Source organism: Parus major, chromosome 4A (assembly GCF_001522545.3).
Source record: "Parus major isolate Abel chromosome 4A, Parus_major1.1, whole genome shotgun sequence".
Classification (NCBI taxonomy): Eukaryota; Metazoa; Chordata; class Aves; order Passeriformes; family Paridae; genus Parus; species Parus major.
The window spans coordinates 17706104-17727272 of record NC_031772.1 but is presented as its reverse complement, the minus strand read 5'-3'; the positions used below and the strand labels follow the sequence as shown (position 1 = coordinate 17727272).

The window sequence follows — 21169 nt, the reverse complement described above, 5'->3', positions numbered from 1 at the left end:
GCCTGCAGTGCAGTATAAACCATAATAAAAAACAACAAAGCAGAACATACAGGATATTCAGCTGTAGAAACTGTACAAACACTTGGAAAATGCCAGTGAAACTCCACAGAGCATCAGCATAGTCAGAACATTGGTCCAACAGTAAAAACGAGTATCCAAAGCTTTTGTAAAAACCCATTTGATATCAAAAGTCTCAATGCCAGCAGCAGCAGCATTAAACTCCTGAACACAACACCCCAAAGGTGGGCAGCAATCCTGGTGTGACATTCCTTGGAAAAGAATTCCCACTGAATTAGTGGGGAGGGATGTGTATTAAGCCACCAGTTCTGACTGGAACAGCTGCCAGCCCCAGGCCATGCTGGGTTCCTAAAAAGCAGCTGGATGCAGTTCCAAACCGCTCCAGGGGATTGCTGCTGGTTCCCAATTGTCAAGCTCCATCAGGAATGGCAGCGCTGATCCTGCCCCAGAGGGAGCTCCCAAAGGATGCCCCTGACCCACAGCAGCCCCTGCAGTGGGGTTCTGCTCCAGCCCCATTTGCCAGGGCCTGAAACCCTCCTGGGGTTTCACACACCACAGCTCTGCCATTCCCTGATCCTGAGATTTGGCTCGGTTCTATCTTCGAGGGACCCATTTGCACCACAAACAGCATTTTCAGATGAGGAGCAGCCAGCTGAGCAGGCAGATTATAAATTTATAAAATAACAAAGACTTTTCCTGCTTCCCATGTTCCTAACCCAAAGTTCCCTGCTCCAACAATGGATTTGGAATCACTCTGGAGTAGCTCTGAGTAGAGCAGGAAGCCACTCCAGTGTGGTTAATTCCAGAGAAGGATGGGGTTAAATGGGAACAGAGGAACAACAGGTCCCACCTCCTCCCTCCCAGGGAAGGTCACCTGCACCAGCCCAGTTCATGACATCAGCAACATTCCAGATAGCGAGGGAGTTCTGGGACACGTCCTGGAGGCTCCCGGATCCTCCAGAAAATGGGGGGGAAGTGATACACCAACACTTGCACTGTGGGCTTCTGTTCCTCTTACAGAGGACAGTGCTGAGAAGGGGCTGCACACACCTTCCCCAGGTTAGAAAGGAGAGAGGGAGGCCGATGTTGTTGGGTTTCAGGTTTCCCGTGGGATTTGTGCAAGGTTTAACTCAAGGAAGTGCTTCAGGAAGTGCTGAAGCAGCAGGGAAGCCATCGGTCAGGTACCTGCTTGTCCCAAGGGCTGACACCAGCACTGGATGCAAGCAGGCATTTCTTTTCAAGCACAGCTGGAATAAGAAGCAGAGATGATCCCTTTGTCCTTTTTGTTGGATTTTTTTGGGGTTGTGGTTCTTCCCACCCTCCTTAACATAATTTTTTTTTTTTTAACAATTTACTCGCTTTTTAAAGTTTTTACCCACATTTAAAGTTTTACAAATGCTGCTGTAAATCTTAAAACCTCATACAGAAAACAACAGTATTTTAAGGAGCATGCAGGCATGAGCAACTTACAGGCTTGTATTTGAAATGTAAACTTACATTTTATTTCACAAGGTTTACATCCCAAAAGAAAGTTGGAGAAGGAAGAAATGAGGCTTTTAGGAAAGAGAAAATGCAGGAAGTGGGATCCTGCTCTAAGCAAAGCCAGCTGGGCCTGATGATGGAACCACAAACCAATACCTGACAAACAGAGAGATTAATTACAAATAAAATGCATGGCACAACTGCATAAAATGACACCTACTCACCTTCACAGTACCCCAAAAAAACCAGCACAAGCTGCTCAAAGCTGAAGATATTTAACTGTACGTTCAGGAGGAAGAGGGAACACTCAAAGTGGGATGGAAAAAGGACAGGAGACTAAAACCCTGCAGCAGTGGGTGCGAGCTCAGTGTTTGTGAGCAGGGCAGGGTCTGCCAGATCAGGCTGGGAATGAAAACAGCCCCTCTGCCACACAAACACCTTCAGTGATCTGTTCAGAACGAGTGGAGGTTTGCAAGTGTTCTGTAATAAAGTAGAAGTGGATAGAATTGGAAAAATATCAATAAAATTGAGGTATTTTCAAGTACTATGGATTAATTTCAGAAATCTGTACCACAGGAGTCATTGAAATTAAAATATGACCCTTTTGAGTTAATTATTTCTGGCTTAATAAACAAGGTCAGCAGTGGTTCCTTCCCCTGCTAATTAAACCCTTCCATGAGTGCACCAGCTCTGTGCAGAGTAACTGCTCAGCAGAGTAACTCTGCACAGAGTAACTGCTCAGCACATCATTCTTCATAGCTAAATACAGGGAAAAAATAATTAACTTTTTTTTATTGTTTCCCCTTGACATTTTACATTCATATCATATTACAGACTTTATGCATCAAGTTGTGCTTTCAGTCCAGACCAGCATCTAGAACTACAGAGCTGCAGCTGGTGTGGATTTTGCTGAATCCATTCCTGTTTGTCCCAGGAAGCAAACATTCATTGCATAGCATGGTTTGGAATCTTCCTGATTCTCACCAGTGACTGCACCCCACACACTGGATACAGCCTCCTCAGACACAGAACTGCTCCCTGCTTGGAGGAAAACAAGATTATCCTACTTCAAAATCTTCCAGCTCAGCAAGAGAAACCTGGCAGTGCAGTGAGGACTGCACAAGTCCTGGTGCCTTGGGCAGGACTTGCTGGCCCAGGACTGGACTTAGGACAACTCCACACAGAGAAACATCAATGTGATGCTCTGTCTGGGTTTTTGTACCTGAATGTAAATGGGAGAGAAGGGGGAGAGAGAGGTGAGGAGGTGAGGTCAGTGGTCAGTTATTTTAGAGGATGAATCCAGGAGTAGAGGGATAACAATGGAGGCCTCACAGTAAAGTCCAATAAAAGCATTCCCTCCTTTCCTGTGGTGACATCACTTGGAAAAGCTGTTCATAGCTGAGAAAGCTGTAGTGCAACTCCAATGCTAAGCAGAGCAAACAGCCCCTGGAGGGGGTTGAGACACTTCCCAGGCTGGAGTGGAACACCTTCAGGCACACAACTGACAGCAGCACCAGAATTGACTCAAACCTTTACAATTCTCCAGGTTCTCTGACTGGAGCTGCATCTCCAGCACACACCCAGAGAGTGACAGTGAACACTGGTGGCTGCTGCTGGCACATGGAGGGCTCAGGGTGTACCTGGAGTGCTGGGACACCAGCACAGGATGAACTGGAATCGCTGGGCAGCTCCCAGAGCTGCAGTACCCTTGGTGTTGATGGGACTTGGTGGGATGAATCCCACTCCTGGAATGCTGGGATGGAGGGCAGGTAGGGGAGAGGTTTGATGATACAGCCCTTACAGTCAGTGATGATGGTGGAGAGCCTCTGGATGAGGATCAGGGCATGGAAAATGAAGGAGGTGCTGCAGTGGGTTACCCCTGAAGAGCCATTTGCAGGTTAAAAGAAACTACCACACACTGGGCTGAATATTCTCTCTCTTGTCACCTGCAGCAGTGACCACGTCAGCCTGAGGAACTTCTCTCTTCCAGTGCATTTAAAAAAGCATAAAAAGCACAAAGGCCAGGAGTAAAATAAGGATATCACCTTAAGTAGGCAGAAGGGAACAAAATGGAGCTGCTCACTCAGACTTGAGGGTTTTCCCCATTCTGTTTTACCTCATTTTACACAACTTTTGGGTTTGTTTCACATTCCATGAAGCTTTCCAGCATCTGATGTGTGGATATTGAGAAGTGGCTCTGAAGTGATAAACTCTGTATTGTTTCCACCCGGACAAGAGTTTGTTGCAACCGTGGGAGGCTTTTAGTTGGGAAAGGGAAGAGATGACCTTAATTAATTACAAGAAAAGTGACTCAATAAAAGTTACTTGGAAACATTTAAAAACCTTTCTTAAACTGAGCTTGGTACCTGTACCATCATGAAGATATCTGGCTTAGTATTAGAAGACAAAGTCTGATTTTCTGTACTCCCTAATGAGCAGTGCAGCAGCAGGAACAGGCAGGGGAGCTCCTGCACAGCTCTGCTGCTGCTGCCTGGCACACAAACAACTCAAATAATGGCAGGGCTGGAACCAGAACCAAGCCCAAGAAGGGCACAAGAAACTGCTCAGAAATCCACACAACCTCTGGAAAAATACACTTCAGCTGACAGGATGAAACCAAGTCACCAAATCATCTTCCTGGTTTTATATACAAGGAATTTAAAGTTTTTAAAGGCACAAATAGCACCTCTGTAGGTGCTAAATTCTGGCTGTGTTTAGCTGCCATCATCCTCTCAAGCTCCCTCTCCAGAGCACATTTTGCCAGGAATGAGGGGATTAATTCAGCTGCCACATTGCATCACACACAGCACAAGGTCCAACACCAGATTCACATCAGAAATGCAGCTTCAGATTGACAGGAAAAACCCTTCCAGCACTCAGCAGCAGTTTGGTGACAAACCCACTCAACAGATGGGGCTCAGGTGGCTGAAGCAGGAACATTTTCAGTGCTCAGGGCCACCCTGAGGAGAGACACAAAGCCACACAAGCCTGGGCCAGCCCACCTTGGTCCCTCACAACCAAATTCAGCAGTGAGACATCGCAGAGAGGTCAGCACTGCCTGCTCCACACAAACTGCAGAGGCTGAGGACAAAATTCCCACCCATAGGGCGTGGATCAACCAGGAGTTAAACACCTTTTCTTAGGGAAGGAACCTCTGCAAGGCTCTCCTGGCTCACAAACACATTCCCTGTGGCAGCAGCAGCAGCAAAGGAACAGAGGAAAAAGGGGTTTAGTCTGCAAGCAAAGCCTCCATCACCAAACTCACTCAGCAGCTCCTGCTCCTGTAGCCACTGCCAACATCAGTGGGCTGTTAAACACAAAAATGGGATAGAAAATGGTACTAAATGATCTTAGAGGCAGTACACCAATACTTTGAGCATGCACCTAATTCAAACAAGAATGATGGACTGGGCTGAATCATGCAAATAAAAAAAAGGACTCAGGTCTAGAAAAATGTCCATAATCCAGCCAGCCAAGTCTCAGTTCTATTCCCCAGAACAAAAACAGGGATCCACCTCTTTGACTGTAAATGCAGCAAAATGCAGAAACAAATCTGATCACCTCTTAGTGCAGAAACCCCTGAAGCCAGTCAGTGCACTGAGCTGGGAAGTCTGATAAAATTCAATATATCCATTGTGTCTTCAACATTTTGGGGTTCAAACCACCCCTGAGGAGTGTAAACTCCAAACACGACTCATGGAGCCACACTTTCAGTGCACATTTCAAACTCACATCTTCCTTTCTGACTCCATGAACACACAAATCTCCATCAAACACTGATCCAGGAATGAAATGACATTTTAGCCCTAGGAATTAATGCAAATTGGACTGTCTGAAGTTCCCTTTTGCATTTTAGGAGCCTGCAATTAGGATGCAAAAGCACTATTACCCAAACTCTAAGACAATAACACCCTCCTAAAAACAGTTTTAAAAAATCTATGGCCACAATATTCTTGAATCTTGATACTGGCAATGTGAATATTTTATTTTCATTCACAGCTGCACATGTACCTGTGCATGTTCAGCGCTTTTGCTTTCAATATTCTTACATTCAGCTACCAATTTAGTGCCAGATTTAACTGGGTCTGTCTTGCATTGAGCTGAACTGACTTAGAATTTAAACACATTAGAAAATGTCACTTGTCAGAGAAGGTTGGAGAATCAGCCTCAAAATAAATAACCATCCCCAAGAATATTATGGCTTGGAAGAATTTCAAGAGCTCGAGTCCCTGATGTTTGCAAAATGAAAAGGCCTTTGGAAATGCACTCGCATCAACATTTTTACCTGTTCTGAATAAAAAATATATAGTATTTATAAAATAAAGAGAGCAGGCCAAAGAAGATTGGCCAGAATCACTCTGTAAAATTGTTCTGTTAAGTCTGTAACTTAAACTTAGAAAGCCTTGGGACATCTGGACAGCAGGATTCCTGGAGAAGCACTCTAGAATGCAGATTCCCATCAGACAATACTTCAGGATGTTTTTTCATCTTGAAGATCCACCTGTTTTCTGACCCTCAAAACTGAAGTCCTTGCCAAGAGAAGGGATGTTGGCTCCTGAGAGGGAAGCTGAAATTTAAAGAAACACAACTGTGCAACCATAGCACTGCTCTTATGAGGGATTGGGGGCTGATCTGGGCTTTGGGAGTCGTTTTAAAGCCATGAAGAACAATAGGAAAATGCTGATTTTGTCTGCCCTGGTGGGATGGCAGGATGCAGCCCTCACTGCTGACAGAAAAATACTCTGGGGTTTTTCTTAGTGCACTTCTACAAGGTGCCAGAAGCCCATTGGTAGCAGTGTGGAGGGGCCCTGTGTGCCAGGGGAGCCAGGCAGGGGTTGCAGTGCTCTGCCAGACCAGTTATTGACTGCCTTGGAACTGAGAGGGGCAAATTCCACCTGGCAATTCCACCTCCAGCCAGGGGGACAGCAGAGGATGCTCCTGGAATCTCGGTCAGTTACCTTCCCCTGGGACAACAGGACACTGTGTCCTCCTCACTGCCTGCAGCTCCTGGGGCAGGATGTGTGTGTGGGGCATCTGCCCTGTTCTCCAAGTCAGAACAGGGGGCAGAGCAGGGAATGTTCTGGAAGCAGCTGGTATCAGCTGTTGTCACCTTTTCCAGGGGGAGGGAAAGCCTGGAGAAGAGTGACAGCTGATGTGACATTACAAGGCACTTCCTTGTATTCCCAGCTGCCACCTGGCTGTGCTCAGCTTCAGTTCAACACTGCACCTGCACCTTCCCACACCTCCCCTGGATCCCAGAATTTCCATCTTGTCACTGGCCAAGTCACTGCAAGGGTCCTTCCTGCCCTGTTTTCCAGAGGAGCTGCAGGGTTGGCGTCCTTCCCTCTGGAGAGTGCTGGTGGCTCTGGTGTCACCTGTACCAGCACCCAGCCCAGGGCCACTGAGAGCCTCAGCTTCCCTTCAGGGCCCCTTGAATGAGGGATTTCTGGGCAAACTGGAGAAATATTTTTCTGCTAAAGCCCAAACCTGTCCAACATCACCTCCCCACGCCCTGCAGTGGTTTTGAGGGAAACAGAGAAACAAACACTGACCTTTCTGATCCAGCTTTACACCACTGTGCTTTCACACTGCTATGTCTCCCTTTCTATGGCAAGGGATGAGGCTTCACCAGAGCCTGTGAAAAACAAAGCAGTTAGAGGTAAATAAATCTGTTTTTCTCACTGAGAATACATTTTTTCACTAAGCATGGAATTGTGTTTTTAAGGATAATTACAAACAAAAATAGATAACCACTTGTCAGAGGGAACTGAACAGCTGTTTTTAACTGAGATTACTCTATTATTTGCCTTATTTATTTCATAACCAAGTCACAAGCTTTAAAAAGCCACAAAGACAAATAAAGGTCTTGCAGTTTTAATGGAACATTTCAGGTCTTTCTGGTTAGACATTTTTACTGGTTTAGCTCTGTTGTGTAAGAGAGAATCTGAATAGTTCAGTTGAAAGGACCCACAGTGATCATCCAACTGCCTGAAAATGTCAGTTATTTTATAAGCACTATAAACTGGGAGACTTTATTTAAGCTCCTACCCATAATCTGGGCTCTGATCTAGCCAAAAATCACCTCAGTGTCACTGTATTCATATGGAAGAATTAATTATTTATTCAGATAATATAAAGTTTGTAAAAATTGGAAGAAGCTCTGACTCATTCCTAAAGGAGTTATTTTAAGCATCATTAAAAATTCACAGGAATGACAAAAATGCACAGGAATTCTGATGGTTTCAAAACTTGTTTGTGTTACCTTTTTTAAGTACCAAAATGTATAGAACCAGCCAGGAAGAGCAGGTAAATCTACTCTGGCAAAAAAGCTGGATAAATTATAAAGCAGCTTCCTAAATTTATCCCTGCACTTAGGTGTTGGCATGCCTGTTTTCACACACTCTCAGAGGATAAATACACTTTAAAAAAATCTAAATATCCTCCTTCTTGCAGGCATCACTTTACATCCCAAATAATTGTGCTGCATGCAGCAACATTTACATGTAAATCCTCTCAGTTTGTGGCAACTTCAGTTTCTCTAATCCTTGAAACACCCTCTAAGTTCATTCACTTGTGAGTAGAAAGCTGCTAAAAAAAAGAAAGTTTTTTCCAAAGCAGAGCTTATTTTTAGTCTGTGCTCATTAATCAAGTCAGAGCTACCCAGAGACTTAACTAACACAGTTTTTAAATTTGATTAGCTCTTATAATTCATCTACTGGCCACTGTAGGTCAGGACAACTAATTTCACTGATTTCCTTACCCTGAGGCTCTTCATCTATTCCATCCTCTTCCCACTGCTCCTCATTTATCAGGAGAGGGTTCCGAGCTTCACTCAAGGCTCTCATTGGGAAAAAATGTCCATCCCCCTGGCTGCAAGGAGAAAGGCAGAGAGGGACACTGCAAAAGCAGCAAGTGACTCTAAAAGATGACAATTTCCCTACATTGTTTGTGCAAAGTTTTCTGTTGCCAGTATTTTCCATGCTCACTTAAAATATTCTTTAAGCTTTGAAAAGCACCATGTTTATATTTCATTTTGGTTCTCAATTTTTTCAAGGTCTCTGGAGTACAAAAGTTGAAACTTAAGGCCTGGAATCAAGCAATTTTTAGCAGAAGGTAAATGTGTTAATTTGATCAAGTCATTTGAAAAAAAAAAAAACACTGGAAAACCTAACTTGTGGATAGTTAGAAGTGACAGGGGAACTAAGGAAAACATTTAAGAAAAAGAAGCAATTAATAGGTATAAATTTTATCATTTTATCCCACAAATTCAAGGCAGAAATCTCACTTATGTTTGGCTGACACCCAAGAGATAATGTCCCCACTCTTACTGAAAAATAGATAAAAACCTCACTTTCCTGTCACCTAAACCCATACATAAAATGTGAAAAACTATAATTATATCAGCTTTTAGCACTTTAGCTTTTAGTAGGGTTACTTACCTAGAGGCAATAGGCAGCAGCCAGAGCTTTTTTTCTTCCCCAAACACTTGCTGGAGATTCTTCACAAAGCCAAGATTGAATCCATTTTTATCTGGGCCATTTTGAAACACTGGAGCTGAGAAAGCCTCTGCAAACAGAGGCAATTTCAGTGGAGAAAAAAAAATGAAAATCAATGCCAAACACTCTGAAACAGGGTTGTTCATCTTGTAGCCATCTAAAGACCATGTGATTTAATGGATTATAGAGATACAGCACTACAAAGTTTTAAAATAATGGGTTTTTTTCCATTTTGCAAAGCCTGTAAAGGCTTTCCAACTGAAGACAGGAATTTGGTTGTGCAACTGAACCTAGAGAAGAGTCAAACCAACCCACAATGGGTTGTTTCATCCAGAGAATGGAGTTAAGAGATGTTTCTGTGAGAGCTGATGAAATTCAGAGGGTAAAAGTTTCTAGGTAAAAAAACCTGTGCAGAATGAAGTAGCTTGGCCTTCAATGCATATTCCAGAAGTGGCACTGCAGATTTAAATCACCTCACTCATTAATGTAACAATGAGCAAGCACTAGGGACAAACAACTGCAAATAAACTCTGGGTTCTGGTGAGGCATAAAATTAAGAAAAGAGGAGAGAAGAACCTCGAGTGCCTTAGGAACAGCTTGATCTTCCTTCTCAGCTGCTGCACAGGTCTGATGTTTTGGGATAGATGAGCTTCAGTGCCCCATGAAATGACTTTTGAGGTAAATAACTAGATAAAATCAGAATATTTTCTCACTCTTGATCGTGTCTGTTTTGTTACAAAACTTTATCCCAAAAGCTTTGAAATTTGAACATTTATCTAAGGAAAGGCAAAGAACTTTTGGTAAAATGATACTATTTTAGATGATAATTTCTTAGGTTTTACAGTCACAACTTCTTTGCCTTTATCAGTAAAGATGGACACTGTGTTTCCCAAGCTCACCAAGCTGGTTGGGATGTACCCCATCACAGGAGCATAACAAACCCTTATTCCTGAAAAGCTGCACTCATTTCACAGCAAATGTAATTTTACATATGCATAACACACACTTCTATAATTGGACTTCTACACTTTAAGGCTCTGGTTTCCCTAACAAAGCTTTTGTCACACCAGCTAATAAATGCAGCTCATTTGCAATGACAAATTTCTGCAGCTTGTACCAAGATCTTAAATCTTCCTCCCCTCATAAACCAGCAGGAATGTACAGAAATAGAACAAATGCCCTTTTTCTTCTCTTTCTTTTTCTTGTTACAGCACCTTTGGTGTGTCTTACTAGAAGGAACAGGCAGAAGAGCCTTACCTAGAGTGGATCTGTTCCTGCTGACCAGCCAGCAGTGGTAGCCAAACAGAAACATGAGGCTTACAAAGAACATGATTGCCACGAAGAGAAGGAAAAGGATGTGAAATTTGGAACGACCATTAGTCAGCTCACCCTGGAAAGGAAAGCAACACAGAACAAGTGACAGGAACAAATTAAGGATGGAAATTATTTGTACTTAGAAATACAATTCTAAAACTCCTATTGGGAGTTCTCAAACTTTTACAGACAAAATTCAACCTTACTATAAAAAGCAAAAAGAGACAAAGAAATGAATGTGGTTCATTTCCCCTCCTGTACCACAGCACAAAGAGTGGGGGGTGTTATTAACTCTTGGTATGGTTCAGAGCCAGCCCACCACAGCTGCCCAGGTGGGCATGAGGAACACCCTGGGAAACGAGCATGAGCTCTTGAAGCCCTCATTAAGGTCTGCTGAGTTTCCTGTGCATACATTAAAATTCTGCACCTTGCTCAAGGTAAGCCCAGAGAAACCTGCCCTCCACATCTGCATCTATGGGGGGTTGTTAGAACTGAGCACAGATGGATGGGGAAAGTTTAAAAGCCAAGTGGGACCTCTCCAGCGGAAGAGCCAGGTACCAGAGGTGCCCAGCAGTGACACAGGAAGGTTCTGGGGACCTCCATGGCTCAGGGCTGTGTGTGAGGAACAATTAGTACACAGTAAAGGTACTTAAACACAAACAGACAGAGTTATTGAGCAGAGGGGACAGAAATAGAGGCCAAGGGCCAGTGTCTTACTGGAGCTGTCAGCCAGCCTTGCTTGCATAGAAACAATCAGCAGTAACTGCATAAAAGCCTCCTTTGGTTCACTCAGTTTTTTAAATTGAAAAAGGAGGCCTATGGGGGTTAGAAAATGAACATGGCTTTTTGACACGTTTTTTTCTTTTCAGTAAATATGTACAAATCATTGCCAGAATCTTACACATCAATGCCAAACTTTCCAAGGGACACCCATGCAAACATAAGGACAGGGGAGGGACAGAAGCTCTCTGCCAGAAAATAATCTACAGGCTGTAATTCCTGAAGGCTGCTTGCTTTTTGCTTTGTGCATTTTGCACATCTAACAGGAGGTGGACGCCCAAAGGGCCCAGGAAACACCTCCCAGGAAAATGCAGCCCCTTCCTTCACTGCCTGAGAGCAACAAAGCACCGAGAGTCACTGAAGCCCACGAGACTGACAGGAGATGAAAAAGGAACTGGATTTCATGACTTACTGTCCAATACTTAATGAAATACTTGAAGACTGTTGCAGCAATATACAAGCAATACAACAAAGAATAGGCTAAGAACAGTAGAAAGAATTTGTAGTTAGAAAATCCAATGCAGTTATTCACCCTGGAGGACAAAAGCAAAGTTGAAATCAGGATTTGTGCAGCACACAGTGGTTGTAACACAACGAGCACGACCAGGTTTGGGGGGCTTTGAAAGGCCTGGATCACACCACCGAATTTGCCAATAAGCAGCTCCCCTCAGTGGCCACAAGGGAACAGAACTGATGGCTCTGCTTCCCACTCAAACCCTTCCTGTGGGCCAAGGAGAAGCACAGCTCAGATTTTTGGGATTGTTTTGAGGTTGGCACCACAGGCAAATGGGTCACAGAGGCAGGAGCTCGTTCCTCCTGTCTAGGTCTCGTCTGCCAAGGGAATCAGAGCTGGGAGTTCTGTGCTACTTTCTTCCTTTGCAAGACTCAGGAGCCACCTCACCCCTGCCTGTTCGCTTACATACAGCCCAATTAACCCCACACTTGCTTAGAATTCTCCATGCACAGGACAACTCTAGAAAGGAACACGGGGATGTACAAAAATCCATAGTGGGTGTTTGTGTCAGAACTCAGGTTTGGAAAATCATCTACTACTTTGATAACCAAGAGGGTTCAGGTAGGGAAATGTTCGTGTAGTTTCTGAATTCTTAAATTTTCCTTTTTTTAAAAAAAGGAGGAATTTAAGAAATTTAGTGGCAGCAATTCTGAAAGGTGGAAAGCTCAATTATTCCATGCAGCTTTCTTTACAGACTGTCTCTGATCAGCATCAGTTCAGAAACAATCCATGTGGAAATGTTGTTGTTGGAAGCACCCCAAGTGCAGCTGAAACACTGAGACAGCCCAAAGGAAAGGCTAAGATGGAGCCCTTTTAAATTTAAATAATAGTTAATGAGTGTATTAGCAGTTGGGGTTTAAATTTTATTAATATAATAGCATTTTTACACATGGGTTATGGAGCAAACATGAATGATTTGTTAAAATTTAATTTCAGGCAAATTTTAAAGTGTAATTATTTTATAATTTTCCCAAACTCAAGAGATGAATGGCCTAAAATGTGAGAGGCATACAGACATGAGAGGCATACAGAAATATATCTAAGTAGCCTTTCCTTTCAGAAAACCACAAACCAGTATCTAGGACATACCATGGACAGTGATGATCCATTTTTAGCACACACCTGCAAAAGGACAAAAAGGGAAAATGGAAGATTTTTAATTGGTACTTCATTACCAACTGCAGGTCAACAGCAAAACTTTGATTTTTGTGAGGTTTCTACATGGTAGACACTCAAAATTATGCTGTCTCTAAGTTTTTTAAGGTAGATATGATTTTAAGATGGAACATTTCTTAGAGTTTGAAGACCAACTAATGACCTTGGGCCAATAAAGAGACAAGAGAATGATTTCTGCCCTAGAGCACTGCTGGCTGCAGCTGGAACAGAGACCCTGGGGAACCTTTTTGTGTAAAAAGACACATGAAGGAGCAGCCCACTCACAGAACCTTGTGGTGACTGCACTGGGGTGAAGGACAGCCCATGACTTACATGGCACAAACAGAGCAATGGTGACAACGATCAGGTTTGATCAGCTGGCATCTGTCACAGAAGCGAATCCCTGGAATTAGAGACAAATTAACACAAAATAATGGAAAAATGCTCTTTTTTCATGTCTTAGTTGATACTGTGCTCATTTTCTAACTATTCTTTTTTTTCCTCCATCACTTCAGCAGGTGAGCTGGTGTTTGCTGCCAGGTCACAATCAGGTAAGCAACGCTCGTAATTCTGCTGGAGACTTACAGATGGGGCAACAATCAGTGAAAGCATAAAATCATAGAATCATGGAATGCTTTGGGTTGGCAGGGACTCTAAAGTTCAACATGTTCCATGATCCTGCCAGGGGCATGGACACATCCCACTATCCCAGGCTGCTCCAAGCCCCATCCAACCTGGCCTTGGACACTTCCAGGGATCCAGGGGCAGCCACAGCTTCTCTGGGAATCTGTGCCAGGGCCTCACCACCCTCACAGGAAGGAATTCCTTCTTAACATCTATCCCAAACCTACTCTAACCCATACAACCAGCTCAAAAGTGACAAACCAAAGCTGCACGCTTGCATCCACATATACTCAGACTACCTACATTTTATTTTGATAATTCACAATTTATTCCAGTTCTCTACTTCAAAATTCTTCAGCTTGCCTGACAGAAACAAGCAGGTCAGAGCCTCCAATAGGAACACAGATTTCTTTAAGCTGTGGTGGGAGTGCAGCAGGCTTCTAATCACTGAACAAAGTCCAGAAAAGTTGATCACAGAAGTATGTCCTGCATCTCTAAGCCAGACTCCATTTTAAGTAAAAATTAGGACAGATTTGGTTATTCTATTGCTATTTCTAAATACAGACAGCACATGTGGGCTTATGGACTGTAAATCCAAAGGGCAACATCTTGCTTCTCAAAGGCAGCACGTGGCTCTGCACTGAATTTGAGGGTTCAAGGCTTTTTTTGTTTTCCCTGAGAGCAAGGGAGAGTCAGTGGGTGTCTGGGAACGCTGTTGGTCAGCAGGATGCTGTGAGTGCCAGCCCGTGCTGCTGGGGTGTGTGGGGGTGGATGTGGGGCCACCGTGCTGGGCTGACCTCCATTCCCTGTCCTCGTGTACACCGGCAGCTTCCTGGCGATCTCGGCGAGGATCTGCCGCTGCACCTCGGGCCTCTCCTCGTTCTCATAGCGCTCCTGGTCAGCGTAGGACATGTGGAACTGCGAGCAGAAGGCACCAGAGGAGCAGTTACCCACGGGGAGAAGAGAGCATTTCACACACAGGTGAGTTTGGAAGTGTTTTTATCTCCCACTCCTGAGATTCATGCAGTGGGAAAATGTGGTTGTTAAGACAAAGGGAGGTAGTGAGTGCTGGAGAGCCAGAATGCTGAGAGACACATCAATAAGAAATGAAAAAGTGAAATTAAGGCTCATAAAACAAATTACTAGAATTGCTCCTATCGCTGTCTTAGATGAATACCATTACTCACCTTTATAACACATTCAGCACCTCTCTAATGAACAAGAACCTTTATATTTTTAAATTTTTAAAACTGGGATTAGTTGTTATTTATAAATTTACATCCTTGTAATCAGGATCAGAACAAGGCTGTGTATATCTGGAGTGCCACACAAATATTGACCTTATTCTGTTGCCTCAAACTGAGGGTTTTATTAGTATTTCAAAGAGGTTTTTTTCACATTTCAAAATGTGAAAAAAAAATAAAATCTACCAATCCAAGCAACATGACAGAGTAAATATTTGGGTGAAAAATAATTAAAACACATTTCCCTCTGGCTCTCCTCTCCAGATCAACTAGACTGAAGGATTTTTAGGTTTTCTTTAACATCTCTGCTTCTGTTTTGCAAGGAATGAAAGGTGTTGGCTCTCTTACCTTTTTGCCTGGTTGTATTGGGAGAGTGAAAACAGACTTCCAATATGTCCACACAAAGAGCACAAAGAGAATATGGAATACTACAAGATAGGCCACTAAAAACAAAACAAGAAAAGAAAAAACAGAAACAGAGCAATGACTTCTTAAGCAAATGTTTCATCCACAATGGGCATAATTTAAATTTTTCACAACGATGTCAAAAAAAAGAAATAAAAAGGAAAAAGAAAGGAAAATACAGATGTCCATCCAGTGCTACCCATTACTGCAGTCCAGCTAAACCTTATGGCTCAGGGTCAGCAGCATCCTAGAGCTCAGGGTGACCAATCTCAGAGCCCTCCCTGCTCCACCTGATCCCATTCTGTGGGTGAGGAAGATGCAGCTGTCAGAGAATTGTCCCACAGGGCAGTGACAACCCTGTGTCCCTAGGAATGACAGGATTCCTGTCTCTTCCCCACATCCCAGGCACAAGCCCAGCAGAACTGGCTGCGTAAAGGTGAATTTTGCAATGCTCCAGCACCTCCCAGTACTGGGGTTCAGTTGCTGTTAAAAGAAGTGGGAAGCAGAGTGTGCACTGCCCACTCCTGCAGCACATGCTTCTTGTGAGAGCAGAAGGAAATAATATGAGCTTTGCATCACCAGGAAAAGTCAAATTTCTTATTGAACATCTTTTACATTTGCCACAGTTGATACAACAAATCAGGAAAACTTCTCTCAAATTGAGTAAAATAAGGCTTGTGATTACTGAGGAAGAATTGCCAGAATTGTGTCCTTCAGCTGCACAGATTATTTGCCATTTCTTTAACACTTACCTCATTAAGACATTATCAAAGTTGCAAGATAGTTTTATTTAAACACATCATTTCATTGCAATAACAATCTTGTTTCCCCCATTTCATTTAAGATTCAAATTCTAGAAAATAAGATTAAAATAACTACTTGGAAAGAGAAATCTAAAATTCAAACACTTCTTAACTATGTCAAAACACTTCTTTTCCTGTGTGAAAATTGGTATAAAAGGCCAAATGCATCAGTGAGACTTTCTAATGAGATAGCAAATGATGGGACACATCTCACAAGGATGTGATGGACTGTGGGAAGGAGCTGTGAATCACAGCTAAGTCATTCTCATGCTCCAAGCTGGTTTGAGATGTTATCCCTACACTACAGGTGGAGCTGAGCCATTTTTAATTAACATGGAAGGAGATAAATCTTGCAACAGGTTTAATTTTGTTGATCAGCCCAGCAGCACATTAGAGGAAGCTGACCTGGAGATGCACTAATGGATTAGGCAACTATTAACTTTCTTCTGCTGAGTAGACATTAACATCCTGCTTTCTGCAGTTTCTCTGTAGCAATTTCAAACATTAGAACTGCTCTATAGGGGAAAGAGAATTTACTGGATGCAGCAATCTGGAGGATCTTTAAATGTCAGCTGGCACTGTTCTTTATGGAACAGCTTACAACTACACCTACTTCTGTCCTTTATAACCCCTGAAGAAAAAAGTCACCAAGAGAGCACCTGGATTAGCCAAAAGCATCCAAAGCACCTCCAGGAAATAAGAGGAAGAATATTAAAATAGTCACTGACTCCTTATTCTTAGAACATGGCTGTTACTTCCACCAACACACCGGTCTAAAGAGTGTCACTGAGCAATCATACCGTGTTGTGACTCAGGATCTGTTAGTGGGCACCAGAACTGAGAGAAAAAGCTCATCAAAAATAGCTTTCACTGAAAGGTCAAATGGAACCAGGTGGGCTGCAGATGGGAACTAGTATTTTCTGTTTGTCTTGTAAAATCAGCTCTGGAAATGTGAAAGGGAAAGGGAGAAGAGGCATGTGGGTGTGCACAGACACACACAGCTTTTCCTGAAAGAGTCAGAGAGATCAAAGCCTTTCCATGTTCTGCCCAGACTGTGACTAAACAAAACATTTCCCAGTGCACCCAGAACGTGCAGCCTGCTCTGAGTACCTCAGGAGGGTGCAATTACAGGAAGGAAACACTGAAAGAGGATGTACCTTTAAAAAAATGACAGCAGATATTTCTGATATTTCAGATAGAACAGTTGTGAGTCCTTTAACACAAGGATTGAATGGCAAATAATAAATTATCACACGTACCTTTCTCCACAGGGTTGCTCACAGTCACTGGAAAAGAAAAAATAAACGTGTGTTCACAGAGGAAATATGAATCCCAGAGAAGTTTGTGACAATTAACATTTCCATGTGAAATAAAGCCATTTTAGGAAAAATGTTCAAATTCAAGAGGCAAAGAGAACCCACAGATCAGCATCAAACCAAAAGCATCCGTAACAGCTCTTCTTTACTCTCACACACACCCACAGCAAGATGTTCAGTCACTGTTACTTGTGCTGTGTTTTCCCTGCTTATAAAAATATATTCTGAATATTTTGCATTAGAAATATGACAAAAGCAATCCGCTGGTGACAGTGAGAAGATCACCAGGGCTCCTCTAGCACCTGCCCAAGCTGCATCTCTATGCATTTTCCACACACTTGCAGCTGCTTTGCACTGGTCTCCAGGTGGTCTCGACCCTCCTCTGTAAGCACTGTCCCAAAGTATTTCTGCATCAGTAGGATTAAAAAGTTATAAATTTCTCAGCTTTGGCCAAGTCAGCAACTGCAATGACTTGGTAGTTCTTACATTTCTTACCAGCAGAAATTTTACAACCCCTTCTTACTTCACCATAGTGAGAGAAAAGCCCCTACTAACAGAAGCCCTTTGAGCAACCAGCAAAAAGAGCATTGTACAATGCCTTCTTCTTGACTATTTGAAAATCCATCCATTATTTTAAAAGCCAGCATCCAAGTTTAACAGAAGAGACAAGGACAGCTTTTTTGAACTGAAAACAGAGAGTTCTGTGATGTTTTGACAGTGTTCCATGGAAGACAAAGCTCTGTGACACGCAGAAATACAGACAAAAAAAGAAATGGAATCCTTTTGTGTCTCTGCCCACTCAATTTCAGGTAAACAAGACTGTTAGGAAACATTTAGTTTTTCTTTTGGTTTTCTGTCAATCAAGCTATGATGAGCTTTAAACAAACAGTGCCTGGCTCCCTCCTGACCACACCTGCAGCAGGGCCTTGCTACAGATTTTACCTGAGAAAAGAGCACAAGCACAGATGATACAAAAGGTTCTGTGGCAGGATCATTGTTGTCACTGTGGCAGTAACTGCCAGCCAAACAGGAACTGAGGCCTCCTCCTGTGACTCACTGGTCACCCCAGGCACTGAGAGCTCAAACCCAGCACCAGGAGGTGCCTCCCAGACATCACTCCCACAGCATTTCCAGTGCTCTACACAGCTGAAAATGCAAACCAAGATTCCAGACAAAGCATTCAGTATTTACAGGCTCACAGCAGCTGAGAAGAGGCAGCCAGCTCAGCAAGCCTTGCTGTGTTGGAAATGTGGGGAGAGACAATGTCCTGGTTAGCAAGTGACAGCACAGGCCAACAGTTCATGCTCAAATCCTGAAATAATTCAGTCATTTCAACTTCTGCATAGATAAACTCCTCCACACACCAATAAAAGAGATGAGAGAGAAATGGGGCAAAAAACCAGGCGGGTGTGGGCAAATGAATGATTTTAAGCTGTGATTTCAGGCAGTGAGCTGAGCTCCTGCCAGCTGAACCAGCACTTGCAGAGCAACACAGCCCCAATCCAAACCTCACTCAAATCACCTGAGTCTCCTCTAGCAGCTGCACTGAGACCTGGGATCAGCCCGTGTTCAGCATTATGGAATTTGCACAACACATTTCAAAAGACTGACAGCGTTTCAGGAAAATAATCCACCTTTTTTATCACATGTTCTAATGACAGTTACATGCACCACTGAGATATCATCCCATGTGAATTCTTGAAAGAAACAGCCCAAAGTCTCAGAGATGGGATAAATATGATGAAGTGTTTTGGAGCTTTGTCAAGCTGCTGATTAGAACAGACCAAAAAAGCTGCATTGCATTCTAGTTCCCATTGAGAAAAAACAACAGGTCTCACTGCACTGCCGACCCTAACAAACACCTGATTTACGTTTGCTGTGCAGCACCAGAAGGCATCTCATGCCCCAGAAACATCTCAAACCATCCTTTCTGGGACCTCTGATTTCCTTTATCTGCCTTACTCTATCCTGGGGAGCCACATCTCCTCCTGACAATTTCACAAATCCAGGCTTCCAGCTCTTCTCTCCATCAGACCGGACAACTCTTTTTTTTTCAGTAGCACACTGAACCAGAAATAACAAACATAAGAAAGTTTGCAACTTACTATACAGTTCAATTGCTACATTAAATATACAATTACTAGCCAGCATAAAGCTTCCTCTTCTAAAAGGCAGTGTTTTCTGTGCTACTGTAACAACTCCAACCCTGAGTGGGATTTCATGTAACCTCCTTCTTTCCTTTTCAGAATATAAACATAAAACGATTGTAAGGCAGGGCACTAACTGATGTTTGCAACTGTTTCGCTCATAAATCACATCTGGGCGTTATCAAAGCTCATAAATCACATCTGGACGTTATCAAATCACAACAACACTGGATTTCACTGCGGGATCTCTCTCCCAGCCCTCTCAAACGTCCCCTCTCCGCCGCCAGGAACACACAAAATAAGGGCTCATGACTAACAAACAGCACCCACAGCCCGCGCCAGCCCGGCCGGGGCACAAACCCTGTGGGAAGCAGGGCAGCACGCCCTAAACCCCCTCATTAGTCCCGAAAAGGACTCGACTCGTATTAAAGTGTTTCTCGCTGTGCACGGATCACTGCCGGGCTCGGAGCCTCGGGACACCGCGGGCACCTGGGCGGGCGCGGGGCCCCGCGAGGAGGAGGAGGAGGATGAAGAGAGGATGAGGAGAACGAGGTGGAAGGGGAGAAAGCGGGGAAGAGGAGGAAGGGAAAAAAGAAGAGGAGAAGGAGGAGGAAGAGGAGAAAGAGAAGGGGAATTGCCCGAAGCCCCCGGCCCGCCACGTCCCCCACCCGCTGCTCCGCGGGGGCCCCGGCGGCGCCGAGGCGCGGCCCGGGGCGGGCGGGCCCCGCGGGACGCGAGCGGGCGCTTACCGAGGCAGAGCTCGCAGACGTATCCGTAGTAGGACCAGAGCAGGAGCAGCGCGATGAGCAGCACGGGCAGCCAGGCGAAGGCGCGGCGGCAGCAGCGCAGCCCCCGCCACAGCGCCATCCCGCCGCCCTCAGCGCCGCGCATCGGCGCGCGGCTGCGCGGGCTGGCCCCGGGCCGGCGCGCTCGGCGCTCGGCTGAGCGGCCTGCGCGCAGCGGCGCCCCCTGGCGGGGCAGGCGGGCGGTGCAGCTCGGGGCGGGTCCCACCTGAGGCACCTCTGCTCCAATACTTTACTCAAAACCTTTACTTTTCCCCTCAGAATCCGCCCGATCCCAGCCTTGGTGCTGTTGGCGAGGGCAGGGAGGTGATGCTGCCCCTCTTCTCAGCCCTGTGGGGCACACCTGGGGCGCTGTGTGCCGTTCCGGGCTCCGCAGCACAGCACAGCCGGGGCTGGAGCGTCTCTGGGGGGGAAGGCTGAGGGAGCTGGGGCTCAGCAGCCTCGGGAGGAGACGGCTCATTAATAAATATCTAAAAGGAGGTGTCAGAGGATGCACCAGGCTCCGCTCCCGGGGCCCAGCAACAGCACCAAAGGAACGGGCAGAAGTTGATGCTCAGAAAGTTTCAGCTGGCCATGAGAGCGAGCTTCCCTGGGCAGTGCCCAGCCCTGAACAGAGACCGGAGAGGGGCTGGAATCTCCTCCCTGGGGATATTCCGGAGCCCTCTGGACACAATCCTGTGCCCTGTGCTCTGGGATGGCTCTGCTGGAGCAGGGAGGTGACACCAGATGGACCCACTGTGGTAAATCCTGAACCATCCCGGGATCTCGTGGCACTGTCCTGTCCTCTGCACAGACAAGAGATTGGCATTGCTCTCCAATCCCCTCAGCACACACCTAGGAGTATGTAAATATATATGTATATGTTTACAAACACACATATACAAGTGAATATATATGCAATATTTGCTTATTGCCATGGAATATCCAGGGGAGGATCAGATTCCAGACAACTCGTGGAACAAAAGGAGCGCCCTCTCCAACATGGTTTTTAATGTACAAAAAAGAAAACAAAAATAATCCCCCCGTCCCAGACTTCCCCACAACCCCCTCTGAATTCCAGCAGGAATT

The 21169-nt window shown here is 44.6% G+C and overlaps 1 protein-coding gene across 1 annotated transcript; it reads right to left on the bottom strand.

The window, feature by feature from the left end:
* Nucleotides 1-1794: 1794 nt before the first annotated feature.
* Nucleotides 1795-20188, bottom strand: ZDHHC15 (zinc finger DHHC-type palmitoyltransferase 15). The gene is made up of 12 exons (XM_015626491.3): nucleotides 20048-20188; nucleotides 17095-17121; nucleotides 14976-15070; nucleotides 14181-14301; nucleotides 13093-13162; nucleotides 12694-12726; nucleotides 11503-11623; nucleotides 10254-10386; nucleotides 8940-9066; nucleotides 8261-8370; nucleotides 7053-7135; nucleotides 1795-6067 (listed from the first exon to the last, which is right to left on the bottom strand). Exons 1-11 carry the CDS (start codon nucleotides 20163-20165, stop codon nucleotides 7092-7094), a joined length of 999 nt encoding a protein of 332 aa, XP_015481977.1. The 5' UTR covers nucleotides 20166-20188; the 3' UTR covers nucleotides 1795-6067; nucleotides 7053-7091.
* Nucleotides 20189-21169: the final 981 nt, after the last annotated feature.

Excerpts from the sequence above, each read along its gene's own strand:
- ZDHHC15 (XM_015626491.3), bottom strand. The coding sequence starts at position 20,165 with ATGGCGCTGTGGCGGGGGCTGCGCTGCTGCCGCCGCGCCTTCGCCTGG. Across the intron at positions 13,163-14,180 it reads CACGAGGACAGGGAATGGAG|GGATTCGCTTCTGTGACAGA; the intron begins GTCAGCCCAGCA and ends CTCTAATTCCAG. Across the intron at positions 8,371-8,939 it reads CTGCTGCCTATTGCCTCTAG|CCAGGGGGATGGACATTTTT; the intron begins GTAAGTAACCCT and ends TTCTCCTTGCAG.